This window comes from Branchiostoma belcheri, unplaced genomic scaffold, assembly GCF_001625305.1.
Source record: "Branchiostoma belcheri isolate BF01 breed outbred unplaced genomic scaffold, Haploidv18h27 scaffold61, whole genome shotgun sequence".
Taxonomy (NCBI): domain Eukaryota; kingdom Metazoa; phylum Chordata; class Leptocardii; order Amphioxiformes; family Branchiostomatidae; genus Branchiostoma; species Branchiostoma belcheri.
The window spans coordinates 1,627,978-1,654,191 of record NW_017804254.1 but is presented as its reverse complement, the minus strand read 5'-3'; the positions used below and the strand labels follow the sequence as shown (position 1 = coordinate 1,654,191).

Sequence of the window (26,214 nt, the reverse complement as noted above, 5' to 3'; positions counted from 1 at the left end):
GACTGCTGCTAGGTGTGAGAAACAACTCCAAAACTTGTGCGTAACGTTAACGTTTTGTCAGTTCAAAAACACGGAAAACGTTCGGACTTGTTCAAAATGTACTACAAAGTTGATCATAAAATGGAAATCTGCTAGTTGTGAGAAGCAACTCCAAAACCTGTGCGTATGTCAGTTCAAAAACACAGCAAACAATCAGAATTGTGGTTCAAAATGTACTCACAGTTGAGCGTAATTTGGAAAGTTACCCATAGTAAGTTTTATATTTCTGCTATCAGTCAGTTCAGAAACGCGATTTGCTCTATAATTTTTTTTCTAACATATTGACTATACATGGCAAATAAGACAAATACCTCGATGATGGAGACCAGAGGTGGTTACTGAGGGAGAGATTGAATTTCCGGAATTGGACAACTAAGATTGTCTACTCTGGTGCGCTGTGCACGAGAAGGTGCCTTGGCCATGTTGTAAGGATGCCAAGAACACGGCTCCCCCTGTGGCATTAAACTGATGCCACAATGGAAAACAAGGAGGGGAGGTCAACAAATGACAAGGGAAAAACAGTCATGAGGGGACCTAGAGGAGAAGGGTTTTACTTGGAAGGGAGAGAGAAGGCAAGCGATGGACAGAAGAGAGTGGACAGCAGTGGTGGTCTGTGAAGTTGACAGATGGTAGTGGCGATGGTAATAATCATGATATATGTTTGTATACTCACGTACCTTGTAATTTCTATGTAAACTCATTATTTTACATGTGTATGTCTATAGTTGTACTTTTGTTGTGTCACTTAAAGTACTTTCTGATTAAATGATTACATGTCCATCCCAGTGAGAAGGGTTTTACTCGTCTTTCAAAACATGTTCAACCACTAATAACGTATCTTCCAGACGTTTTTGTCAACGGTGTACTAGCGTGTTTTTGCGTATAATTGTATAAAAAGGATTCGAATTTCATGCCAACATTAATTGATAGCGGCTTACAATTATTTGATAGACATTGTTCCTTTGATCTATCCATCTTTTGTGATGTACCAAATAGTAATTGGTCAGGCCAACAGATAAGCCATTGCTGAACAGACCAGGCATCTGCGCTAGATCAATTAATTCAACAGCAGTCTATTTTTGAAAGCTCCTTTTCAAACTCTCAATAACACATATTCCAAGCGTCTGTAACGCAAAATGCAGCCATGCAAGCTGGGGCAGCATAACTGATGTCGACGACATTATGGTTTTTTATTTAAAAATGTCGTAATTACTCATACAGTGTATATACATTTAAGAGTCGACTTGACCAATTCCACACTATATATACGAGTGGCAATCCTAGTGCGCCAAGAAGAATATGTGAATTTGAAAGGAAGAAATTCACAGAGAGCTAGGAAACGAGCCAAGTTGATATAGAACTTCGTGAACTAGTTACGTTTCGTTAGGTAACATAATTTCATAGCTATATTTTGCTCTTTTCTGTACTATATAATGGCTACATCTTTCGCTTTTCTGTACTATATCATGGCTACATTTTGCTCTTTTCTGTACTATATCATGGCTACATTTTGCTCTTTTCTGTACTCTATCATGGCTACATTTTTCTCTTTTCTGTACTCTATCATGGCTACATTTTTCTCTTTTCTGTACTATATCATGGCTACATCTTTCGCTTTTCTGTACTATATCATGGCTACATTTTGCTCTTTTCTGTACTATATCGTGGCTACATTTTGCTCTTTTCTGTACTATATCGTGGCTACATTTTGCTCTTTTCCGTACTATATCGTGGCTACATTTTGCTCTTTTCCGTACTATATCGTGGCTACATTTTGCTCTTTTCTGTACTATATCATGGCTACATTTTGCTCTTTTCTGTACTATATCGTGGCTCTTTTCTGTTCTATATAATGACTACATTTTGCTCTTTTCTGCACTATACCAACGCCTCAACTGCATTAATTGATGAGGTTGCCGCCCCCCCCCAAACACACAATGTGAATTTGTACCGAAGCCTCATTAGTGTTGTCGGACGGGTTTACCGCCTCTAGTTACGACGGGCTTTTCACTAGCCGACAACTCGTCATTCTCTGAATTATCCCCGTTCACAAAAGCAGTACGCTGCTACTACTCTGCCTTATATAAAAATATCTTTTGTGCGCAGCTTTCAAATGTTCCTGGTCCTATCAATCGATTCAGTGTGTTGGATACATCTGAATGAGTTATATGATACCATCAGTGTAGATCACAACCGTTGGATCAAAAAATAATTTGTATAGAGGTCATCCCTATATATGTTCTCATAATTTGCAGTATCAAGTAGTTCAGTCGTGTTTGGGACAGACCAAGAGTACTAGTGTTGATAACATGCGCCCCGACGTTGTACCCTTGGGAAAGGTACTTAACATGACTTTCCTCACTTCACTCAGGTGAAAATGAGTACTTAGCTTCGACTAGGGACGTCCCTTGGATAGGACGTTAAATGGAGGTCCTGTGTTTGGGAGAGCCACACCCCACGCACGTTAAAGAACCCACCGCACTTATCGAAAAGAGTAGGGGACCTTCCCGGTGTGAGTGGTTCAAACCTTACAGTCTGGTCTCGGGGTTGACATCTTTGAAAAGGTGATAGTCACGTACCTGTTATGTCAATTCTTCCACAAATGTGGTAAATCTTAATAAATAAATAAATAAAATAACAATGTGAGCTGTAGTGACTTGTCAACTTTCCGTACTCTGGATGCCAAGGTCAAGGTAAAGGTAGAGGATGCCAACGTTGACGCTATCTATGAAGCTGAATTTCCATGCAGGAAACAGGAGAATATTGTCTCGAAAAAACAAAAACAAAACAGCAATCAAGAGATATTGCAATGGTCAGCTTGTCTCATGCAGAAAAGAAAGTATTGACACATTTATCTTCAAATTCTGTTCCAATTATAACATTAACTTTATATAAAAAATAAGCACAATCTAAAGGAACATAAGAATAAAGAGCCTTGAATTTACGTGCTATTCGGTACCGTAAGAAATACAGATAGATTATGAGTGGCATTTTTGACGAAGTAAACAATATCCAGCGTCAGATTATTAGTTCAGCACCAAGGACAGGACAGGTACAGTACGGTTATAGAAAAGCGCCACCATGCGACCGGAGGAATAAATGGAAAAAATTATAGCGACGTCCAACAAATAGCGTGTCTGACATTGATAGAAAAGACTGTGGGTTGGGCGTGCTCGAGTACATTGTTTCGGCCCTTGTGGAGGCAGAGTCTATAAATTACAATGGCACAAGAGTATCTGTTCAAGATTTAATATCGTATCAAATACATTTTGGCAACCCGCCACAATCTGACTGTGGGCAACACACCGTCCAACCATGCGCCCTGGCGACCTACATGAAAACTGCAGTGCGATACCTGTACAATCTACATTGCATAAGGCCTCAGTTTCATAATATAGGACAATCCCTTTTTTCAACATACAACATACATTCACTCATTTTGTACGATTTACAGTATGGTGCAACCGGTGAATAACTTTATTTGGAAACGGACGAAACTTCATGCGCGCGCGGATGCCATCCATATAATCAAATCAACATGGCCAAAATGGGCAAACAAAGATCATTTATTGGAAAATTACTAAGGTGTGTCTCCCTCCTAAATTTATCAAGTTGAATGATTTCGAATCTGTAAGATAAAAGCCATAATGAAATCATCGTAGTTTTCAGGCCTGCATGTGCTATGATTGTTCATTGGCTTGTTGTTAATCTTATGTTAACTTGATTATCGAATTCAAATTTTACTCATGATTTACAGGTGACACCTGTGTGTGAAACACACCGTTCCAAGATGGCCAGTGGCAGTGTACATGGACGGGAAAAACGAGCGGGTAAAAAATCCGCCAAGGAAGACGCTCTGTTTCCGCTTTGGTGGTAAGTTGTACTTTAAATTGTCTGGGCTATCATAGATGAATCTCCTTTAGTTAAATGAAGCAAGTGGCGACAATTGCGACAACCCCCCCCCACGAGTTAACGTTGCACTAAGTTATGTAACTGCTGGGGCGCATTTGTTTGGTCCAGATTAAAGGCCATGATTAAAAATTCTGACTTAAATTCTACCCGGGCCCCGCTGACAAAACGACGCCGTGACCGAGCCGTGAAAACACCAAGAGATACCCCTCCGGTTGCCGGCAGTCCACCGGAACTAAATTTTTACGTCACAGACCAGATACAACAGATACACATAATAAATGTGTGTACTTCCGCGTCAAATGTGTGACATCACAGATCAGATGATCACAACAAAAGCGTGAACTCTGTATTAAGTTGGTAAGTACAAGACATCGTCAGAGAAGCTGCCGGGTACCTGCCGGGTGCCTGTCGGAGACCGACCAATAAGGGTGACAAAATGCCACTGAAGGAAACTTTTAATTGTGACCACAACAACCGGTGCCCGCCATGCTCTAGAGCCCGGCGCAATTGGGACCGAAGCTTTAGAAATGTTACTTTTGGGTCTGGAACGGGGGCTTTTGGTCAAGCTGTGACGTGACCGCTCTTTGGACTTGAACGACCGCTCCTAGGACTATTGCTACCTCGAGCTCTGAGAACAGAATCTTCTGGGGCTTACTGAGACTGACCAATCCGTTGTTTGGTTTGCGGGGTGCATTTTGCCGCTATTTCTGCTGCAGTCGGTCTAGCAGGAATACTTGGGCTTAGTCGGCTATTCCTGTGGCTAGATCGACCGCTTTTAGGCGTGGTACGCCCGCTCTTCGGATTTGAACTACCGCTATTGGACCTGAGCTCCCTGCCTGTTTCTAGTGACAGTAGGTTTGAGGTTGTACCCTTGGGTACTGGAACGGGAGCACGAGGAGACCTTGGACTTCTTGGCCTACGTTCTGACCGCGTTGTTGTAGTTCCTTTTGTGATATTTTGTTGTTGCACGTCAATGTTCTCGTAAGAGGAGTCAGTAGAAGCGGCGTTGTTGTCAGAGTTCGGTCCTTTGTTCCAAGTACTCGAAGAGACGGGGGTGTCGGGCACGCATCCGAGATTCAGATACCGGGCAGTCTGTTCTTTTAAGCGCGTCTTTTTTCCCGCCATGGACGGCGCAGTGTTACTGTCGATGTAAGTCGGATCCTTTGGAAAATTCTTCTTGTCCTTTTCTTCATCGACGAAGGCTGGCGCCCAGACGGATTTTGTAGAGGATTTACTAGTACTGTGACACGATTCTGTGACCATGTTTGGTCCTGTTAAAGTTGAACGTGGATCATATGAGTTGGCTTTTCGGCTGGCAATGTCCTCTACCACACTTCCGTTCGCGTAAGAATAATCCACAGACGTCTTGGCTGTGTTTTCAGGAAAGATGTACTCCTCCGGTGCAGTATTGGCAACTGCTTCTCCAGGTTTCTCTGGCACCGTGCCGACCCTCCTGTATGCCTCCTTTGCCATGGCTGCTAGGCGAGATCGTTTTGAGGCCTCCAAAGTTTTGCGCCTGTAAATTTGCAGGTCGCGCTGCTTGGGCTCATTTCCATGGGCGCTGCTTTTCCTCCGGATAGTGGACCTGTTCAGGAGACAAAAACCCGTCATTTTAGGAAACCACGTAATTCCATAGCATACTTTTCTAGCAAAACGGCTCTTATAATATCATGCAATTTTTCCTTGTTTTGTAAGTTCACTGACTGACAAACTCACTCACTCACTCACTCACTCACTCACTCACTCCATCGTAAGTAAGTTTGGCATGGTAGGTTAAACAATGAAAAGACGTCTGGTAAACATCAACTCAACTTAGATACTTTAAATGAATAATTAGTCACTTTGGAAGAAAACCACAGCATGGTTACAATGAAAGCCAACACTTTTCCATAAAACGACCCGTATTTTAGCAAGGAAACCAGAGCTGTGCGTTTGTGTGTGTTTGGCCAATATTTACTCGTTCCAGTCGCCTCTTAACCCTGGTAGAGGCTAGGCTACCTTATCTGTGCTCTTATTGTACCTATCAGCTATAACACTTCTCATACAAACCTACTAGCCTGGAACCCATCCCTACATTATTGGCGCTTCTGCTAGTCACCTACGTTCCAGCCAAACAACTTGTCCTTTAGCATAGAAACCATAACTTAGGCGGTTTACATCACTGACCTTCTTCGAGGCAGTCTCTTGATGAAGGAGCTGGTTGATTTGTCGCTGTCTATCCTCGCACAGGCCTTGTGGAGGGGCAGGTGGGGGTTGTTGTACTTCTGAAGGTAGGCGCTAGGTGCGTAACCTACCTTGTCGTTGTACCTGCAGCAAAACACGTCAATGGAGGTTAGACATCCAGGTAATGAGATACATAAGAAAATAGTCACTCAAGCAACTGGTAAGCTTTTCAACAATATTCGTGAGTACAACAGGTCAATGTGGTCGGTCAGTCAATCGAGACTAATCAGCTGAAGCCAAAATGAGAAGTATACAAGAAGTACGCCTTATATACGGAAATAAAAAAAATGTAGTGAATCTTCATCGAAAAACGCTGAGGGCAAAGATATCTTCACCATAACCCTAGCATACAGGAGTTGTAGTAAAGGCATATATTTGGCAGATGATTTCGAATCTGATAAATATCTCTGTTCGTGTTGTAAACAAGTGCGTGGAAAGATGCTTAAAATATAGCCTCTACCAGCTTCGGGAAGCGGCTAGAAATAGACCAAATAGACAGATGATATGCCGGGGTTGGTCCGCGCTACGAGAATAGTTTGCCGCTCCCACGCACGTCGGCAGAACGACCTGCGCGAAACCCATAATGGTAGTGCATAGTACTTCGGCACAGCGTCTCATATTAGATCGTATTTTTGCATATAAGGTTAACAATTCATCCGTAGTTTCCAAAAATCCTACGAAAACCGTGAAAAATGGGGTTTTGGCCAGGCGCAGTACGTTCTCCCAAAGCCTGGTAAAGGCTATGTAAAAGATCGTAGATGATGAGTACTAAAAGCTTACCGCACGATCCACCAGCCGTCCAGGAGCTTGTGAAGCACATGAACAATCACGCCTTTATCAAAACCGATCTCGTCATCTATCTGTGGCTCGTACTTTTCCGTCGTCAGGAACTCTTCACCTGAGAGAAGGAGACGAAGGTTTAGGACTGTGGCTTCCATGGCCACAGTCCTAAACCGTCATTTGCATTGACACCGTGTAAGGGTTAACCGTCCTATCCATTTACCTGAGGTAAAGTATCATCCTACTTTCTATGGCTGAAGGAAAACAGTATCACTGTGTTTGTGTGTGTGTGTGTTGGGTGTGTGTCTTTGTACGTCTGTAGGTTTCTTAGTGTATGATTCTTTTGTGTATATATATATATATGTGTGTGTGTGTGTGTGTGTGTGTGTGTGTGTGTGTGTGTGTGTGTGTGTGTGTGCGTGCGTGCGTGCGTGCGTGCGTGTGTGTGTGTGTGTGTGTGTGTGTGTGTGTGTGTGTGTGAGTGTGTATGGTTTGTGTGCAGGTGTGCGCTCGAGAGTGTGTGTGCGCGCGCGTGTGTGTGTGCCTCACATTGTGCCTATGCCCTTTCCACTTTCATTCTCGGACATTCTAGAAAGACTGTCTCACCTTTTTAATTGTGACCTACGCTTTACGTACCTTCCCAGTTTGGCCGTTCCTCGTCTCTCTCCTCTGGTTGGTCCAGAAGTTCCAGGTAAGAGGCGGGGCACCAGCCTTGTTTGTCGTCCACCTGAACCAACCACCAGCCTGGAGGGGTGAATGGATGGATGAATGAATGAATGAATGAATGGATTAATACCTTTCAGGCCATATACACCCACAGAGACAGACGTACAAACACGTCCTTTCAGACGCCCCTGTCTGTCTGTATCTGCATCTGTAAAGTGGGTATAATCGCTCCTCGGCGTGACACAACAGCTTCGCAGGCACGCGTCGCGGCGGCAGCGGGCTACATTACACCAAACGACTTGTTACAACTATCCTTTGAACATCTAACTCTAAAAATCGTTTTAAGCTATCAAGTGATGATGTCCCTACTTCTACTGTACGATAGTAGTACTAGTAAATGTCTAGGAAAAAAATGAGTTTGTGAACACCTCAATCCTTGGTTGATTTCTTGTTCTTTTCTGAGGTGAAATTAGGTACATAGTAGTTGGTACGTCCATCAGTTTATTAGTCATTTTTTACATCATGCATAGTCTGGACATTTTTCGCCTGTCTTCCGGTGACATTACTTTGGCCTATGTATCATACAAACGTACCGCTCATGTTCTTCTCCACCACGTCCACGTGCGCTCCCTCCTCCAGGCGGACCTCGGTTTTCCCGCTCGGGGTGAAGGTGGCGATCGCCCGGTAAGTCTCCAGCAGGATGGGCGCAGAGATCTCCAGGTCCTCTCCTACAGGGTACCAAAATGGTCACGGTTCACTCTGTGCAGAGCATAGAAGTGGTGCCCATCTCCATTTCTGTATCCCTTGGGCAATACAGCTGTGCAAGTACTACAGCAGGGGGCTACTCTTAAAGGCATGTTGCTCGTAAAGGCATCTAATGTGGTAAACACTGGATTTTTCTGATCAATTTTCTGGTCAGTCTTTTAACTATGATCTTTTCACTTGCAAAACAAGAATTCCGATGAAATATGGGCTTGATATGTAAATGTAAATTTCTTCTTTGATTATGCAAATGACCTCTGCATTAACATAATATATACATCGTGATGTATGTTAACTTTTGATTAACTTACAGATGTCCCAAGTATGACATTCCCATCATTCACCATTAAGAAATCATAGAATTTTCGCATTGATTATGCAAATTAGGTCATTATTTGCATAATTAGTATCTGTTGATGCTCCGCCTGCCATAGCTTACATACATTACATGTATGAAAGTAGCATAATGTAAAGCACTGTAATTATAGAATTTCCTCATTAATTATGCAAATAAAGTCCTCATTTGCATAATTTGCATTTAATCATGTACAACAGTCTCTCAGGTACCTACCTACCAAAAATGATGAAAATACGTTGTTCCAATCTGGACTTATTGGCTTTGAAATTTTTTACCAGAAACTAACCTGCAGTTCCAGAACAAGCTGCTAGGGGGACCAAACTTACGCCACTTATTCCTGACAGAATAAGCTATCTGTCACCAAAAAGTCAAGACCATAGCTTGTTCAGGACAAAAGATACAAAAACCGGAATTTCTGCTGCAGTACCAAGGCCATCCACCAGGAGGCCCATACTTGACCTTGACCTTTGTCTTTCCAAGACTTACCATTATACCAAATATCATCACAATCCATAAAGGCGTTCTGAAGTTATGCTGACTACAAAGTTGCGGAAACACAGACAGACACACACACACACAGACACACACACAGACACACATACAGACAGACACGCCAAAAACAATACCTCCATTTTTCATGGAGGTAATTATGCCCGAAGTAAGGTAAAGCAATAGGAGACATTCGATTACTTTCTGTTCAACTCATACTACTGCTGTACTATGTAAGAAAATGTCAAAGCAGGACATGTTTAAACACTTGATATCATGCAAGAACGAATGTACAGTAGACAAACTATGTAATTATGTTTCCAAATGTTTCAAAAAGAGAGAAGAAAGGGCAACTAACAGTAGATGATAGGTAGTATATAGTATTGTTGTATTGTATAGATTCTTAGCACTTTGCATTAGAATATAGCGTACCAGTATGAAATGCTCATGTTTTTGCATACTAGTACTGCATACCCTCTTGTGCATTTAGCCCATCTGGGCAAGAACATGCAATAAAGATTCATTCATTATATTTGCTATGATCGGTCCGATTCGCCCCAAGTCCACTTCGCCCCAACTATTTACTACCAGTTCGTCCCATGTTAGGACGACCGGCGCTATGTCTTCTACAGGGGATATATTGTATACCTGACTTCTCCTTGACTTTGTTTCCTCGAGCTCCGCTTTTTGACTCGAATGTCAGGTACGTCTTGTTTGGTTTCTTCCTGCAGGGCAAGAATTCAAGCCAAAATTATTACAGACTTCAACCGTCCTATGGCCGACAGTTGTTACCATGTAACCCCAGAACAATACCTACATTTTCATGTAGGTAGTAGGTAATAACTGAATAAGAAAACTGTTACATACGGGTCGGGAGGAGGAGGGGTCAGGTCTTCTGGTAGAGTCTCGAAGAAGGAAAGCACCTCCTTGTGTTCGGAAATCTTCGGCTCGGCCATCGTGACTTTTCGGCAATATTCGTAGATCGCCGGCATTCTCTCGTCTGCGACCTTGAACTTCTCGTTTCCGAACCATCCCTGCTCTGCGGATGGGGCGAATAACGTATCAGGCAAGGCAAGGAAAAGCGGTGTACTCTTCGACTGTCCCCTAAAGACTGTGTGGCACTGTCGACAACCTTCGCTGACTTATCGTGAGATATTTAGAGAATTTGAGACTTTCTTGTTCATGATCATTTATTGTAAAACACACTCACACGTTTAGAATCAAAGGAGAGGTCATAGCTAGACACAATCTGAGCTCGAGGCAGGCAGACAACCACCAACCTACCTACTGGCCAACACACGCACGCACGCACGCACTCACGCACGCACGCACGCACGCACGCACGCAGGCACACACACACACACACACACACACACACCACCACACCACACACACACACACACACACACACACACACACACACAGACACACACACACACACACATGGAGCTAACTTAAGTTAAATAATTTTACTCAGTTGATATTTACTTGGTAGTGGTGGAATCGTCTGGTCTTTCTTGCTTACTGCTCCCGTCTCTATTGGGAACAACTCGGACAGCTTTTGCTGAAATAAGATTTAAGATTTGTTTTTGTGTAGTTTTACTTGAATTGTAAAACGTTATAATTTCTCTACCACCAGGCTTTGCCAAGTTGCACATATCCCCCCCCCCGGCCCACCGTTCACTTCCGGAATTCCGCCCAAGTCCGGCCTTATAGGGCAGACAATACAATTACCTTTGCCCATAGAAGCTCCCAATGAAAGTACTTTCTTACATTTCAATCTCAAAACTCCTTCTGCATCAAAGAGCCACAAGGGTCTGCTTTCCAAATATAGAAAGAAAATAGGAGGTTGACCAGCTCAAACTCTGACAACAGCTGACAACAGTCAACAAACCCTACTTTGGACCTAATTTTATCATGTATTCATCCGCAATAGGCAGGCCAGACCTCATCATTCAGGTGTACACAGGTCTCTCATTATACCCACTAAACCTATGAAATGAGCAAAATTTGACCAAAGTAGGAAAGTTTAGACCCTACCTGTTCATTCTAGCCCAAAAATCTTCAAGCTGGACCAAAATTTTCAAGAGAAAAAAGGATATTTATTATAAATATATTAAGTAGGAACTACAATCGTTTTTGAGGCCTCTACTGCTCAACGCAATTGTTTAGAGCTCTATTACATTTATTGTTTATTTCAGGCTCAAGGACACAAACACATCTAAAAAACAAACATCGAAGTATGTACAGATAAATAAGCTATCCTGTCGCGAGAGGCCCCCTTACGGTGGGCGGACCAATCTACAGTAATGTCGCCAGAACAGGCTGGAGGCAAAAGCCTCCGAACGAAGTAACAGACCCTATCAAGTGAGAGGCAAACGAATACAGCAGTTTCAACACGCATCTGCACAAATACATCTGCACAAATAGGTCGCTGTTACTAGTATTTCTCGGTTGAGACAGTGGCATTTTTAGTCCGTCATGATAGGCGATGCCTCGTAGCCTATGCATGGTTCCGGCTGAGCAAAATACGTTGCACTACAGTGTGATATGAAGAGAATGCGTTTTACCTCGTGTGTATAGTGACCAAATTTGCGGGTAAGTGAGGAAGTGTTTGTATACATATGTCGAGTTTGTTTACGAATGGAGTTATCATCGGAGAGGTTATGAGTGATGAGACCGAAGCAACGTACGTGTACTTACATGAAGCTGGAAGAAAGCGCTGTATCGTCTGTAGATGATGAACTCGCTACCTTCAGACCACTTCACGGACAGGATGTACAACTGTGGTATAATAACTACCGGTCAGTTTGTTTGAAACATTCTTTATTCTTGAGAAGCTCCACCGGGCCGCTTTTTATTGAGGTCATGAGGTAAGGGTCAGACATAATATAAAAGTTTACATTATTTAAATTCCTAATGAATCTATACACATATTTTACACATACGTGGTACAATAACGCCATACGTAGATGACGGATAGACATAGAGGTAACAAGGTACGCCAAAGCGGTTACTCAAGCAATTGGTTATGATTTTGGAAACGGCCAGACGTTTCAGGTAGTATCCAGTACAACCTTTCGGCAGAGACCAGAGGGGAAATGCAGGTTAACGTTTATAAGCACGAACTGTTCATTGGTATGCAAAAAAATGAAGAAAATTTTTGGGAAGTCCAAAATGAAACAAAAGTTGGATAAGTCAAGACAAGATGATGCGAATTAGTCGCAAAGCTCCTGTTGTAGAACAGGAGCTTAAGTGTTGTCTGTCCTTGGGGCTGGGAGCGCCAAGTGTCAAGTGGCTGGGAGATCTACCCGTAGCCCCCCCCCCCCTCCTGTTAAGGGTGGGGTTGTTCATTCTTTCATATATTGCCTCTCTAACACCCCGTTCCCACCAGCGTGTTTCACGGTCTAAGATATCCGTGGACTCGAGTTTGAAAGTGTGACCCTGGTTGTGTTGTAGGTGGTGGAAAATGGCTTTGGTCGACTGGTCTCTCCGCTGTAGGTGTTGTTACAATTAAGCTCCTCGCATTTGAGTCTGTAAAGCCTTGATACCTTTGTGAGGTCGGTCCTTAGGGTGTACCGGTCTTTGTCTGAGGGTTTAGTGAGGTTTGAAGTTTGTGGCAATGTTGAAGTTTTTGGAAGATCCGTCGGAGTTTATCCGTGCTTAGAAGCCTGCATTTCTCCTCTGGTCTCCCCTGAAACGTCTGACCGTTTCCAAAATCATATCCAGTTGCTTGAGTAACTGCTTTTTGACAAAAACGTCAAATATTACAATAGTGAGAGCTTGTATATGCCATATAAGTCGTGTCCTTTTGCTCTCGTTTTTGGTCGTTTTCTAGTATCTCCCATACGCGTACTGTGAACTACAAGGCAATACGATACAATACGAAATAGTTACAGAAGTCAGATATTCTTTATCGCAATAGTATCGACTTTCTCACTAATTGTCCTTATTGATATTTACTAGTCTCGTGCGTAAAGAACTGGACTGTTTGTATACGGATGTGACAGAGAATGGTCAGCATGTGTCCTAGGTGAGGGGGCTATCGACAAAACATCCACAGAAGAGATACGAGCACAGATACTAACTTACCCTGCGGCAAAATAAGTGATGAATAGATTTGTGCTGGAAGAAAAAACCCTCCCAGTCCATGTTTAATTGCTACGCTCCCTGTTAAGTGAATCATGGAGGTAGAACACATGTGATTTTTCAACCTCCATGGTTGAATTAGTGGGGTCGTGTGGCGTAGCGGCAGAGTGCTCGACTCGGAAGCAAGGGGTGCCGGGTTCGAGTCCTGACATGCCACCGATCCTGTGCCCTTGGGAAAGGCACTTTACACGACTTTCCTCACTTCGCTCAGGTGAAAATGAGTATTGTATTGTCCCCTGTGTTGATGGTGGCATTAATATAAGTTTAAAATACTTAAGTGTATCGTCACCACGTCTTGTGATTAGATGTTGCAATATAACAAAAAAGAATATCAGACGACAAATCCAATTAAAATACACCTGGAGTACAGCTACTGATCAACCATTCTTATAATGATAACTCCCACCGTGGCAAGACCATCTTGAAGCCAGCACTAAATACTCGGACAAGGTCAAAGACAGCACTTACTTTTAATCTTGTATAGAACTAGTACAGCTAACATTGTATGGCACCGCGAGAGTTCGACTATGGACAGTGACAATGTCGGTTGATCACCAAGCAGATTCTGTGGGGCAAGGGGAGTCTATATGAACCACCTGTATCCATTGGCCACCTCCATAGTTACAGGAGCTGAGGCTCCCCTTGCAGAATCTGCTTGGAGATTAACCGACATTGTCACTGTCCATAGTCGAGCTGTACTAGTTCTATACGACCTGTCTGTGTGATATGTATACTCACGTAATGTTTATTGGGCACGTAGCGCTTTTCAATCCCCAGGACACTCAGACCTGTAATGACCTTCCTCGACCTCTGGTTGCCCTCCGCCATTTTTGACCAGCACTCCGTACTGTATAAAGTAGAGCAGAGTAGAATAGACTCTTTGGTCAGGTAGGACTGTCGATGTCCAGTTTTGACCGCACCTCATCGGTTTCACTTTAAAGCGAATGTCCACTCTGTGGCCGTCTTCGTCGCATGAATCTGAATTTTTTTATGTGGTTATGTCCAGATTGTGCTCCCACTTTATATTCACAACAAGTTTGAAGCGAATCCATCGATCCGAAGTTGTATAAATCGAAGTTGACAGTTTTTTTGCGACGCTTGGGGGCGGAGCCCTTGGTATAGTACTGCGATCGAATTGAAAATATTCTAAAAATTCCGCCAATGCATTCCCTAGGGAATTTCTTTTTTGCGCAAAGGAATCGCAAGTTACAGCTGCGAACACACAACTGTCCAGGCTTCGTCAATTTTAATACTCCGACAAACACTACAGCTACTCTTTTTCGACGATTTTTAAACTGTAAATCCAGTTTTACTGCCCTCAAATAGCTTCGGGTGCCTTAAAAAGCGTTTATTATATCATATTTTGAACAAGCCATTTATCTACCCCCGTAACCTAACAAATCCAGTCACTTACCCCAAGCTGGACACGTCCGTTGACTCGAACACGTCTTTTCTATTACTGGTATGTCAGACACCATATTTGTTGGCCGTCGCATGGTGGCGCTTTTCTGTAACCGCACTGTACCTTTCCTGTCCTTGGTGCTGAACTAATAATCTGACGCTGGATATTGTTTACTTCTTCAAAAACGCCACTCATAGTCTAGCCCCGTCTCATTTTAAAAGTTGACCTTGGTCTCCACAACAGTAACATGTGTACCAAACATCATGAAGAAACCCCTATCTTTGCAGGAGTGATGCTGTTTTCAAACTAACCGATTAACGGGACCGGCTGGATGTTTGGCGACCGGCAACCGTAAAGCGATTTAATCAGGCTAAATAACACAGGTCCCCTACAGCGAGAAGCATTTCCCGCGTAGTGTTGGGCATGCCCAAGTACATTGTTTCGGCCCTTGCGGAGCTCGAGGCCAAGTATATAGATTGAAATGACACAAGAGTATCTGTTCAAGATTTAATACCGCAGGCCACTAATCCTCCTAGTCCAAGATCTGACTGTGCGCAACACGCCTTCCAACACTGCATCCTGGCGACCTACATGAAAACTGCAGTCCGAAACCTGTATAATCTAGACACCGTCTCGTACTTTGCATCGCGGACAAATTCCGATTTAGCAGGACATAATAAAAAAATCACATACGAGAATCTAGGATTATTTGAAGTTTCATTGTAAAGCGAGTTTAACCCAACTGAAATGGATGTTCTATTTCTATGTAATGTCACTAAGTAAACGTCATAATCATTAAAGACAGTTCCAGACACATGGTTGAAGAAGACTGCTTTATTGATGATGCTTTAAATGAGGTTTGCTAAAAGTAGATGATTTTGAATAACTATGATCAGATTCAAATTGGAAATCAAGATATATTCTCTGCATCCACATGAACTATTTTGGCACACAATTTTTTTTCACTCTACTTTGAATCGTGCATATTTAGCAATTTTCCTTCATTCAAAACTAAGAATTCTCTGCATCCTTCACTCTCTGGATAGGAACATAAAAACATGAGTGATTCACTGACATAAATACATGTAACTGTACGTACAATGTACTACTATTAATCTAAAAAAGTAAATAAAATTTAATACTAAATGCCATAATAATTCTTTAGCTACTTCATAAAAACTCTAAATTATCAGTCTAATGCAAATAGGTAAAAAGATCTATGATCTGGCATCCTACAAACTATGAAATGTAGTAGTACAGTAAGAGTGGAGATATCTTAACATCATAACCTCACAACTAAATCATCTTTTTGTTTACGTGATTGTGTCTATATTTTGCTTTAGTCATTGACTCAAGTTACAAACTATCACATAACGTTACATGTAGCACAAAATTTTGGAAACGTTCAACTTCTGTAATACTATCTATTATGTGAAATGAAATTTTCTATCTTGTATTGAGAACCTTTGGTATAGTGTGACAATACATAACATTGGCATTCCTGTAGGAGTTGGTGTAATAACGTAACGTCCAGAACAACATAGAGGCAAAGTCATAGATAATGGACAAATGTTTTTGTGCAACAGGAATGCCTACCTGTACATGTGCTTTGCTCTTCAAATAAACACATGCATAGATGTCATTTTGCAGACTTTGTCAAATCTAAATATCCACATCCTATTTTACTTCAGCTATGACATTACTTTGCATCACATCCTTGCAAAAAGGCACTTCTTAAAGTTCATAAAACATCCTGTCAGAAGAATATTGCCACCATTAGCCCGAGATATCACACAGAAAAAATTTGGGTCATGCAATTGTGGCATGAATCCAAACTTGGGCAAATCTTAAGAAAGTCGTGCATGTGTCTGCGAGCTGTGAAACTTCAGCTGTCCCGTTGTGGAAAAGCCTGGTTAAGATCCCTTTCAACAATTCATTCCCTTACAGTCTGCTTCAAAATTCTACGGCATCAAAATTGTGCAAAGATCCACCACAAGTGAGACCATACTGCTACAGAACAGCCAACTTATGGACACTGGTAATAAAAACAGGATACAGAGCAGCTCACTTCAACAGATTTGCAGGAAATGGCTAAACCTACAGGATGAAACTACACCCTATATATTATAAAATATTGACTAAAACATAAAAAGATATTTAATTCCATTTCTTATACGTTTTAATATATGTTGTTACGGAGGCCATGAGTATTAGCAAATATTACGGCCAACACAAGTATAACTTTCTCCTTTACAAAACAAACATAATTCCACATATATGGTGTACAATGGAAGGATATGACAGCTACAGCAACATATCAGAGGAAAGTGTGGACAGGTTCACTAAGCAGACCAATGTCTCACTTAAGTGGGCATTCCAGATAGAAAAGGCTTTGAGAGACATTTAAATTCTGCATTGAAGAAACTGGGCAGCTTTCTCAACACTCTTTCAGTAAATGCTCATTATTGCCTTGACCTATGTCTAAAACATCTCAATGACCAATGAGTTTTGGTGGCTTGTTTGATTCCCTACCATCTCTGTCTTTTGTAAAAATGTGACCTGAAATGTTTGCTGGTTGCACCATCCTAGATAGCACCATAGTGCAACTAACTCTACTCTAGGGAACAGTATGTGGTATTCTCCATTCTCTTATTTTATTTTTTTTACTTGTAGGTCTGCCCAGAATATTTCTTCAAAACCTACTGCAAAGTGTAGGTAAATGTAAAAGTATGCTGCATTGCTTTTAGAATTATTTCTTATATTATGATAAAATTAGAGATTACTTATGCTGTGATGGTCCCAAACAGCAAATCTATAGTGAAGTTTGTAACACAAAATAGTATTGGTGCTTATGATACACCCTTTAACAGCCTTGTATATATTAAGTGTGTTGTTGTCTGGTCTTCTTCTTGCCCTTTCCCAAATGTAGGCCTGAGAAAATATCCAGTCGTCCTCATTATGCACCAACCAGCCTCTTAGCAGCAAAACTCTGTAAAACAGTTCATGGACAAAAAATAAGCACAATCTGGTGAAATGGTTTCAGTCATGTTATAGCGATAAATTCAAATAATTAATACATACATTTTCTGTTCCTTCAGCATATAGGTATTTATATTAAGTCTTCTACTTCTGCTCTTATATGTTGTTTATGTTGGATTACTCCACATGTACACATGCTTGCACACACACACACACACACACACACACACACACACACACACACACACACATACATGTATATGCTCACTCATACACAAACATACATTGTACACACACACACACACACACACACACACACACACACACACACACACATACATACATGTATATGCTCACTCAAACACAAACATACATTGTACACACACACACACATATGCTCACTCATACACAAACATACATTGTACACACACACACACACACACACACACACACACACACACACACACACACACACACACACACACACACACACACACACATACACACACACACACACATACATGTATATGCTCACTCATACACAAACATACATTGTACACACACACACACGCACACACACACACACACATTGTTGAAACATATTTGTCTTTTGCTTCCCATTCTGTCCCCTGGGTCTTACACAAGTTTGACTGTAATTGAGTATTTAAACTTCACGTCCATCAAAAGCCTTACCGGGAAGGAGTAGATGAAGATGACAGCCAGGATGACGATGATAAGGAGGATGAGGAATCCGATGAAGTACCACTTGTAGTTCTTCCAGACGATGTAACGGAACGTCTTAAAGGGAGAGGTGAACCAAAGGAAGGAAGTCTCGGGCCGTCTGAGGAGGAATCAAAAGTAAACATCAACAATACAATTATATGAACACTAGAAACTAAGGCAATGCATAATGTTTACCTTCACATGGTCTAACGTTACCTAACAAACTATTGCTGCTTATTCGTACTCAAACACATTCATCATTCTTATGTATGGTGACCTGCCCTTCCAACTTGCTTCATAATGTAATCCAACACCATGTAGTGTCTGCTACAGCACCAGTTACCATGGTGACAGCCGTCTGGTCCAGATCATTGACCTTATGTGTTTGGAGAAGAAGAAACCAGAGCAAAAACAATATTTTTCTTCTGTGAAGGTAAACATAAAAATACTATCCTGCTGTTGTAATATGTTGAAGAGATACTGTAATTACAGTAACTGCAAATGTATTCTTGCACAGAAAAACAGGAAAAAAAACTCACTGAGGGTCATCCAGCTTGGGGTTCATGTTGGGTTCATCGCGACCCTTCCCAGCAGGCCGTGCGTCTACCTCCTCTCCTGGCAGCACTTCCACTGTCATCTCCACTTTACCCTGGAGACAACATAGAGTTTGTTGAACTCCATTAGCATAGCCAGGACAAACTTGGTGTGCAGACTGCCACTTATAGAGTGTTGAACTTTAAATAAATCCAAGAAATGTTTTCTGTCACGTGTGTGCTACTAGACATTACTCAACACAATGGGCTAAATTAACATCTCATTTTTCTATGAAATTGATGTTCCCTACCTGCCCCGTGCAGATTATATAGGTCCTGGAGTATTTACTCGAAATTCATTTTGGGAATAGGTGCACTGGTGCAACCTAAAAAATTAGGTGCACAAAAAACTTTTTGGGTGCACCAAATAAGATAAAATAAGTACTATTGCAATGATTTTATTATTTTTCTAACACTTAGATGTTAAGAAATTGCTGTATACTATTATTATACAGTTGACATTGTTACATATGTCAACCTACGAAAATATTTTGGTGCACTGGTGCACCTACAAAATTGGGTGCCCAGCTCCAAATTTGGGTGCACTAAGGTGCACATGCACCCAGTATTTCAAGCCCTGCATGTACATGTAGTAGGATAGTTGCATGTAACATTACTGGCTGTGGGACATTATCACAAGTCAAACAAGTACTGACAGTGAGAGTCATTTCCTGGGTGTCCTCGTCTATCAGATAAGCCGGCCACCATCCGCGGCACTTCTTCTGCTCAAACAGGTCCACAGTTTTGCCCCCCTGCAGCTGCTTGATGCTGCACTTTCCTGACGTCTTGGTGGGAACTGGCATCTTGTGAAGATCCAGGGTCAACGTGCCTGGAGAGAGCAGCAAAAGAAGGGACTACAGTATAACTATAAACCGTGACATGACTGCTGTTGTTTGTGAATTGCTGTCAAATTTGTTGTGATCAGCTGCTAACTTACAGACATTACTAACTCTGGATTTTTCCTTGTTGGAAAATTTAAGTGCTACTAATTCAAATGAACTTACAATGTATGATGACACAATTATAAGGCCACACTTGGTTCTTTACATATAACGTCATGAAGCCTTCGACAGGAAAATAGGGACAAAAACTACCATCTGACTAGTATTATTCACTCCCTACAACCGTGTGTATAAACTTTCCTGTCAGACTCTTTTCTAATGTTATCCTTGCCTCCTAGCATTAAACTGAAATCCAAAAATCAAAGATAAAACTGCTGTGGTCTAATGACACATACAGTGTCCATGGTTTCTCTCTCTTTTAACTTGTTCTGCTCCCATAGCATTCCTTGTAGGTAACAAAATGATGACATTTATGGCCAAGAAGAAAACGTAGACAAAGTTCCATTTGTCTGCCATGTCTTTTTACGATATTTCACAACTGTACATCAAACTTGTCAATCATATGTATCATATGACTTATTACCAAGTTCATTAATTTATATTGAAATATTAGCACTTGTCAAAATGGGTAAACTGGAATTCCAAAGTTAAACTTGAGACTGTTAGAAGGATTTTGAAGAAAAAAGAGATTAAGAGATTAAGAACTTACCAAGGAAATCATCAAAGGAGAACTTGTCGTTGTCCCAGACCTGCACAGTGAGTCTAGGAGGAACCTGACTGACGGTCTCATCCAGACTCCAGAAGTGCTCCTGTCAATCAAATAATCAAACTCATAGGTAAAGCCTGATTGGTAAAACTAATCAAAGGCTGGCTGTTAGGATGCAAAGAATTCTTGGATGCCTGAAAATATCTAATAATTTGATTCTGACCTTCTCTGAAATGTACACAGCCTGTTCAGCTGGCAGGTACTCAAATGGGAAGACATAGCGCCAGTTGAAGTTTCCTTCTCCGTCCAACGACCTGGAATACAATAGGTCACAGGTGGATCAGACAATTAGCCTGGATGGCATCTTCCTTAGTTCCCCTGGCTCCCTAATGCCACTGGCTATTCAGATTCAAGTCGTTATGGATATCAGCAAGTCCAGACTCTGTGATAGCCAGTGACATTAGGGAGCCAGTGGAAAGTATGGAGGACGCCATGCAGGCTTTCAGACAATGGCAATGCCATTATTGTGATCACAGTAATGATCTAATTTTTCACAAGAACTGAGTTTGTGTGGCATAACATGGGGTTGTGTGGTGTAACAGCAGAGTGTTTGTCTCTGAGAACCAGGTTTGAACCCTGCCGGTCTAGATCCCTTGGGAAAGGCACTTCACATTACTTTTCTTCACTTCACTCAGGTGGAAATTAGTATTGTATTGCCCCTTGTGTTGGTGGCAGCATAAAAATTAGTTTAAAAATACTGAGTGTGCCATCACCATGTCTCGTGTGATTACATGTTGGAATAAAAAAAGCAAGCACACTTGTTGAGAAGAGTTGAGGTGAACCAGCTAGTCTGCTTGGCTAAATTGTATTAGCAAAGCTAAATTGCACTAGTCTTACCTACACACATGTATCAAAAAAGTATCTCTAGCATCATGTTTGAGCAGGTTTTTGTGCCATATATGTTACGGTCTGTGTTAAGAAGTTGCTGTCCTTGGTGCTGAACACCTGGTGCCATCATACAACACCCCAGGACCCAGTGTAATGCCCATATTAAACAATGCCCCATATAAAGAGTGGTGGAAAATTTACCTGTAGTGAACATCGGTGCTCTGCTTCTTCTCCTCCATCCCTGCCATCCACCTAGAAAATAAGGTTCAGTGTCTTTAAGAAAATAGTTCATTCAACAGAATTTTTGTTCAATTTCACCACAGAACTCATTCTGAAGAAGTTTTCACACCCTGGTTTAAAATCCTATAGCATCAAAATTGTAGGATGACCCACGACGGTAAGTTGCACATTAAGATTAAGATGTTGCTACATAACATCTTTAGGTTATTGTACTTACCCCTTGACATAGATGTCACTCATCTGTTCGCCTGTGATTGACGTCTCATCCAGTGTGACATCACTGGTGTTCCACACGATCACACGCAGCTCATACCTGCAGCAAACAACAAATTCTCAGGCTTAGGGGAACAGCTGAACATTGTTTTAAATTCTAATTGTTGTTGAATTTTTATTGTAATTTTAGATTAACCCAGAATTCTGTTTTTAAGAAATCTATAAAGGAGCATGCAATTCAGTGGTGAGGCTGTGAAATGCTTCTTGTGTGCATTTGTGCAACAATATTTGAAAGAGTGACCAAGACACTGTCAAGTGAGTTGTCAATGCACCAGGTAATACAGACATGTTAACAACAGCCTGTATGCAAAATTTGTAATTACATGCTTGGTTTATATGTGTGAGTAACTCATGTTGCAGTTATGTTCAATCGATAGTTATGGCAAAAAAAGTTCTGTTCCTTTTTCTTACAGAGTGCCTCACTTTATAAAACTAGAGTTCCACGATCTCATACCTTCGCCAAATGATGTTAGCCTTTATGACTAAGAAATTATAGATGAATCCCCCTGATTGTGCAAATAGGATCCTATATTGCATCAATTATATCTGTTGATCATATTCTACACCAGAAGACAGTCTTATCTTATTAAAGAATGCCATTATAGCATGTCCTCATAAATTATGCAAATGAGGTCCTTATTTGAATAAGTTATGTTTAATTATGTTCACCTTCACATAACTTTCAAATATCCCAAGTATGAAATTCCAGACATTACCACTATGTAATTATAACATTTTCTTGTTAATTATGCAAATTAAGTCTTCATTTGCATAATCGATATCTGCCTGTATTTCTGCCGTTCTGAATTACATATGTCACAAGCTTGAATAGTCCTATCATGGAATGCAGCTGATTTATAGAATTTCCTCATTAATTATGCAAATTACATTAATATTTGCATAATTGTAATATCATTATGTCAAGCATCACTTCAGCTACCTACATGCCACAACTCACGACGATCCATCAATCGGTTCTTGAGTTATCCGCCTTTAAACATTTTTCAACTAATGCCCCTGCAGTTCCAGAGCAAGCCACTAGGGGGCCTAAACTCACGTCACTAGTTCCCCAGCACAAGAGCTACCTTCCAACCAAATTTCGTCACCCTAGCACGTCTAGATCACGAGATATCAAAACCGGAAGTTTAGCTGCAGTACCATAACAAGCCGCTAGGGGGCCCAAAATCTAATCAGTTCCACGTCTCATGAAGACCTACCCACCTACTAAGTATCAAGACAATCCATCTTAGCCTTCTTGAGTTATCGTGCTCACACACACACACACACACACACACACACACACACACGAACGCCAACGAAAACATAACCTTCTTGGCGAAGGTAAAAAAAACTAAAAATACATCATATAATGAAAATTTCAGTGCTTACTTCTTGGGTTTCCTTGGTGTCAGGTCAAATGCAGGGTTGGGAGGACCGGATGACTTGGGAAAGATATCCACCCACATCTGTAGCCTTCCCTACATGTACAGGGGAGGAAGGATCAGTCGTGAGTTAGACAGAACGATTCTGAGAAGCAGAAAGTACAGACTGAGTACTTTACAGGTTAAGGCAGTGCTTATCATTGTCTTCGTCAGAAGGACTATGGAATCATCCCGCCTTGTGGGTGACTGCAGATTTAGCGGGATAACTCTTGAAGGCATGAATAGACATCCATGATTTTTGGCAGGCAGGTTACCGTTGTTGAGGCCGAAGTCAAGAGCAAGTATGGGCTTTGTGGGGGGCCCGTATGTCACTGCAGTGGACCTTCTGTGTTTGTCGCTTGTTAGCAGGATAACTCAAGTATATTTAAATAGATGTTCATGATTTTTGGTAGGCAAGCTACCATTGTAGAGGCCAAGGTCAACTTTAAAAATGGGTCTCGTGGGGGATCCCTACGTCGCTGCAGTGGACCTTTTGTGTTAAATATATAACAATCTTCCCCCACCAACCTCTGCTTGGATTCAGATGGGGGACAGCTGGTCCCCCCATCTGGGATCAGTTGCTTACAATTAAGGGGCTGTCCTATAACTACTATCGGAGGAGCAAAGGTTGGACATGCGTCAATTTGTAGTGGGTTGTAGAGTGAGTGAGTCCTTACTTGTGGGATTTCAGGCTGTAGTGGGCTGTATTGAGTCCTTACCTGTAGGATCTCAGGTTGTAGTGGGTTGTAGAGTGAGTGAATCCTTACTTGTGGGATCTCAGGTTGTAGTGGGTTGTAGAGTGAGTCCTTACCTGTGGGATCTCAGGTTGTAGTGGGTTGTAGAGTGAGTCCTTACCTGTAGGATCTCAGGTTGTAGTGGGTTGTAGAGTGAGTCCTTACCTGTGGGATCTCAGACTGTAGTGGGCTGTATTGAGTCCTTACTTGTGGGATCTCAGGTTGTAGTGGGTTGTAGAGTGAGTCCTTACCTATGGGATCTCAGGTTGTAGTGGGCTGTAGAGTGAGTCCTTACCTGTGGGATCTCAGGTTGTAGTGGGCTGTATTGAGTCCTTACCTGTGGGATCTCAGGTTGTAGTGGGTTGTATTGAGTCCTTACCTGTGGGATCTCAGGTTGTAGTGGGTTGTAGAGTGAGTCCTTACTTGTGGGATCTCAGGTTGTAGTGGGTTGTATTGAGTCCTTACCTGTGGGATCTCAGGTTGTAGTGGGCTGTAGAGTGAGTCCTTACCTGTGGGATCTCAGGTTGTAGTGGGTTGTAGAGGAAGCGAGTTTCCACATGTTCAGGGACCAGGTTCTGCGCTTGCAGGACGTGAAGAGCTAACCTCTGGTCGGCTGGGCCCAGGTCTCCATGGAGAATACTGTTCTCCTCTACAGGATCACAACAGACAAAAGAACTTGGGTTGCCTAGTGTTCATCTACAAGAGAACATTTAGCCAAAACTACCAAAAAATAGGACCCCTTTCTACAAGACATTAATTGGAGATGTGTAAGATTGGAGATGTGTAACCATTTTTCTTTCATTGGAATATAATTCAAAGGACAAAAAAACGCCAAAAGTTTTAAAGATTTGTTCTTTATCCATGAAATTTATTGTGCAATCTGTTAAATCTGACTTGGCTGCTCAGTAGTAGCCACCTCTAGGGGCTTGTACCAACGTCTGTGACCTCACAACTGGTGATTTTTACTGAGCCACAAACAGTGTTGGTGTAATGGCCAGGTGGTTAGAGTGCTCGCCTTCCATTTGGTAGGTCGTGATGAGTTCGATCCCAAGCCAAGTCATACCAATGGTAAATACTGCTTTCTCTGTGGGAGTTAAACACACACCACTACCAGTGGACTAGCCCCTTGCTGTAGTGATTGTACAATTGTGTGGCCCAAGGGCAACAAAATGGAGATGGAGGCTGCCCTACGCGACCATGCTAATGATTGCGGGGGGGACTTAAATTCTAACTTTTTAACAAACAGAATTGACATTATAAACAAGATTGAACTGTACTATCATGAAAGTTCATCTGTGTTGGTTAAAACTTTAGATCCAACACAAAAAGTTCTCTCACCTAGAGCTTTCGACCTGAGTCACTCTGGTCTTCCTCAGTAGACTGAACATCATTGCACTGTGATTTCCAACACAACAAAAGTAGTACATAGTTGGACTCAAAATTGGACTCACCCAAATTTTCGACTGTACAACTCCAGTCTTTCAGTGAGTCCCATTTTTTGTTGTGTTGGAAATCACAGTTCAATCTTGTTCATAATGACTTCTACCAACGGAGATGAACTTTCAAGATAACAGAATTGAAGCTTACCAAACTGCTCCAGACTGTAGACCCTGTTGCCCAGGTGGAGTCGGTTGGTTCCCTCGTACTCGGGTCCCCGGAGATTCCGCCGGCGCGCGTGGTTCTCCAGGATTGTCTTGGGGTCCTGCTGGTCTCTCCATTTGTTGGGGCCGCTCCTGCAGAAGCACAAATTTGGGTGAGGAAAAAAAGTCCAGTTTACATTCATTTAAGTGAAAAGTTCAAAATACACCTATATGCCATTATTATGATTATAAGGCCACACAAATTTGATTTATGGGTTCTCCGAGCATGCATTTTGGTGTTGCTTCAGACCCTGAAATGCTTTTTTTTGTGGAAATCAGAAAAAAAAAAAGCGGGCGAATCCAGAAACCAACAAAATAAATAGGTGTGGCCTTACATTCAGGTGAAAACTTCAAAATGCGTATATGATAACCTTAAGTTAACCTTAAAGTTTGAA

At 41.8% G+C, this 26,214-nt stretch overlaps 2 protein-coding genes across 2 annotated transcripts in view; both read right to left on the bottom strand.

Moving 5' to 3' along the window:
* Positions 1-4,512: 4,512 nt before the first annotated feature.
* On the bottom strand, positions 4,513-14,206 carry LOC109482857 (neutrophil cytosolic factor 1-like). The gene is given in 10 exon segments (XM_019785699.1): positions 4,513-5,536; positions 6,118-6,258; positions 6,955-7,072; positions 7,591-7,698; positions 8,214-8,348; positions 9,878-9,954; positions 10,097-10,268; positions 10,718-10,793; positions 11,933-12,013; positions 14,117-14,206. Coding segments are annotated over 10 exon segments (2,022 nt in total).
* A 1,386-nt stretch (positions 14,207-15,592) lies between these two features.
* Positions 15,593-26,214, bottom strand: part of LOC109482952 (dysferlin-like) — a 41,977-nt gene continuing 31,355 nt past the window's right edge. Inside the window, exons 43-53 of the mRNA XM_019785853.1 lie at positions 25,767-25,912; positions 24,689-24,828; positions 23,414-23,502; positions 21,969-22,064; positions 21,713-21,763; positions 20,847-20,937; positions 20,627-20,726; positions 19,732-19,904; positions 19,022-19,131; positions 18,453-18,600; positions 15,593-17,769 (exon numbers count right to left, since the gene is read on the bottom strand). Of these exons, the coding sequence (XP_019641412.1) occupies positions 17,737-17,769; positions 18,453-18,600; positions 19,022-19,131; positions 19,732-19,904; positions 20,627-20,726; positions 20,847-20,937; positions 21,713-21,763; positions 21,969-22,064; positions 23,414-23,502; positions 24,689-24,828; positions 25,767-25,912 (1,177 nt within the window). The 3' untranslated portion in view covers positions 15,593-17,736. The remainder of the gene's footprint in view (positions 17,770-18,452; positions 18,601-19,021; positions 19,132-19,731; positions 19,905-20,626; positions 20,727-20,846; positions 20,938-21,712; positions 21,764-21,968; positions 22,065-23,413; positions 23,503-24,688; positions 24,829-25,766; positions 25,913-26,214) is intronic.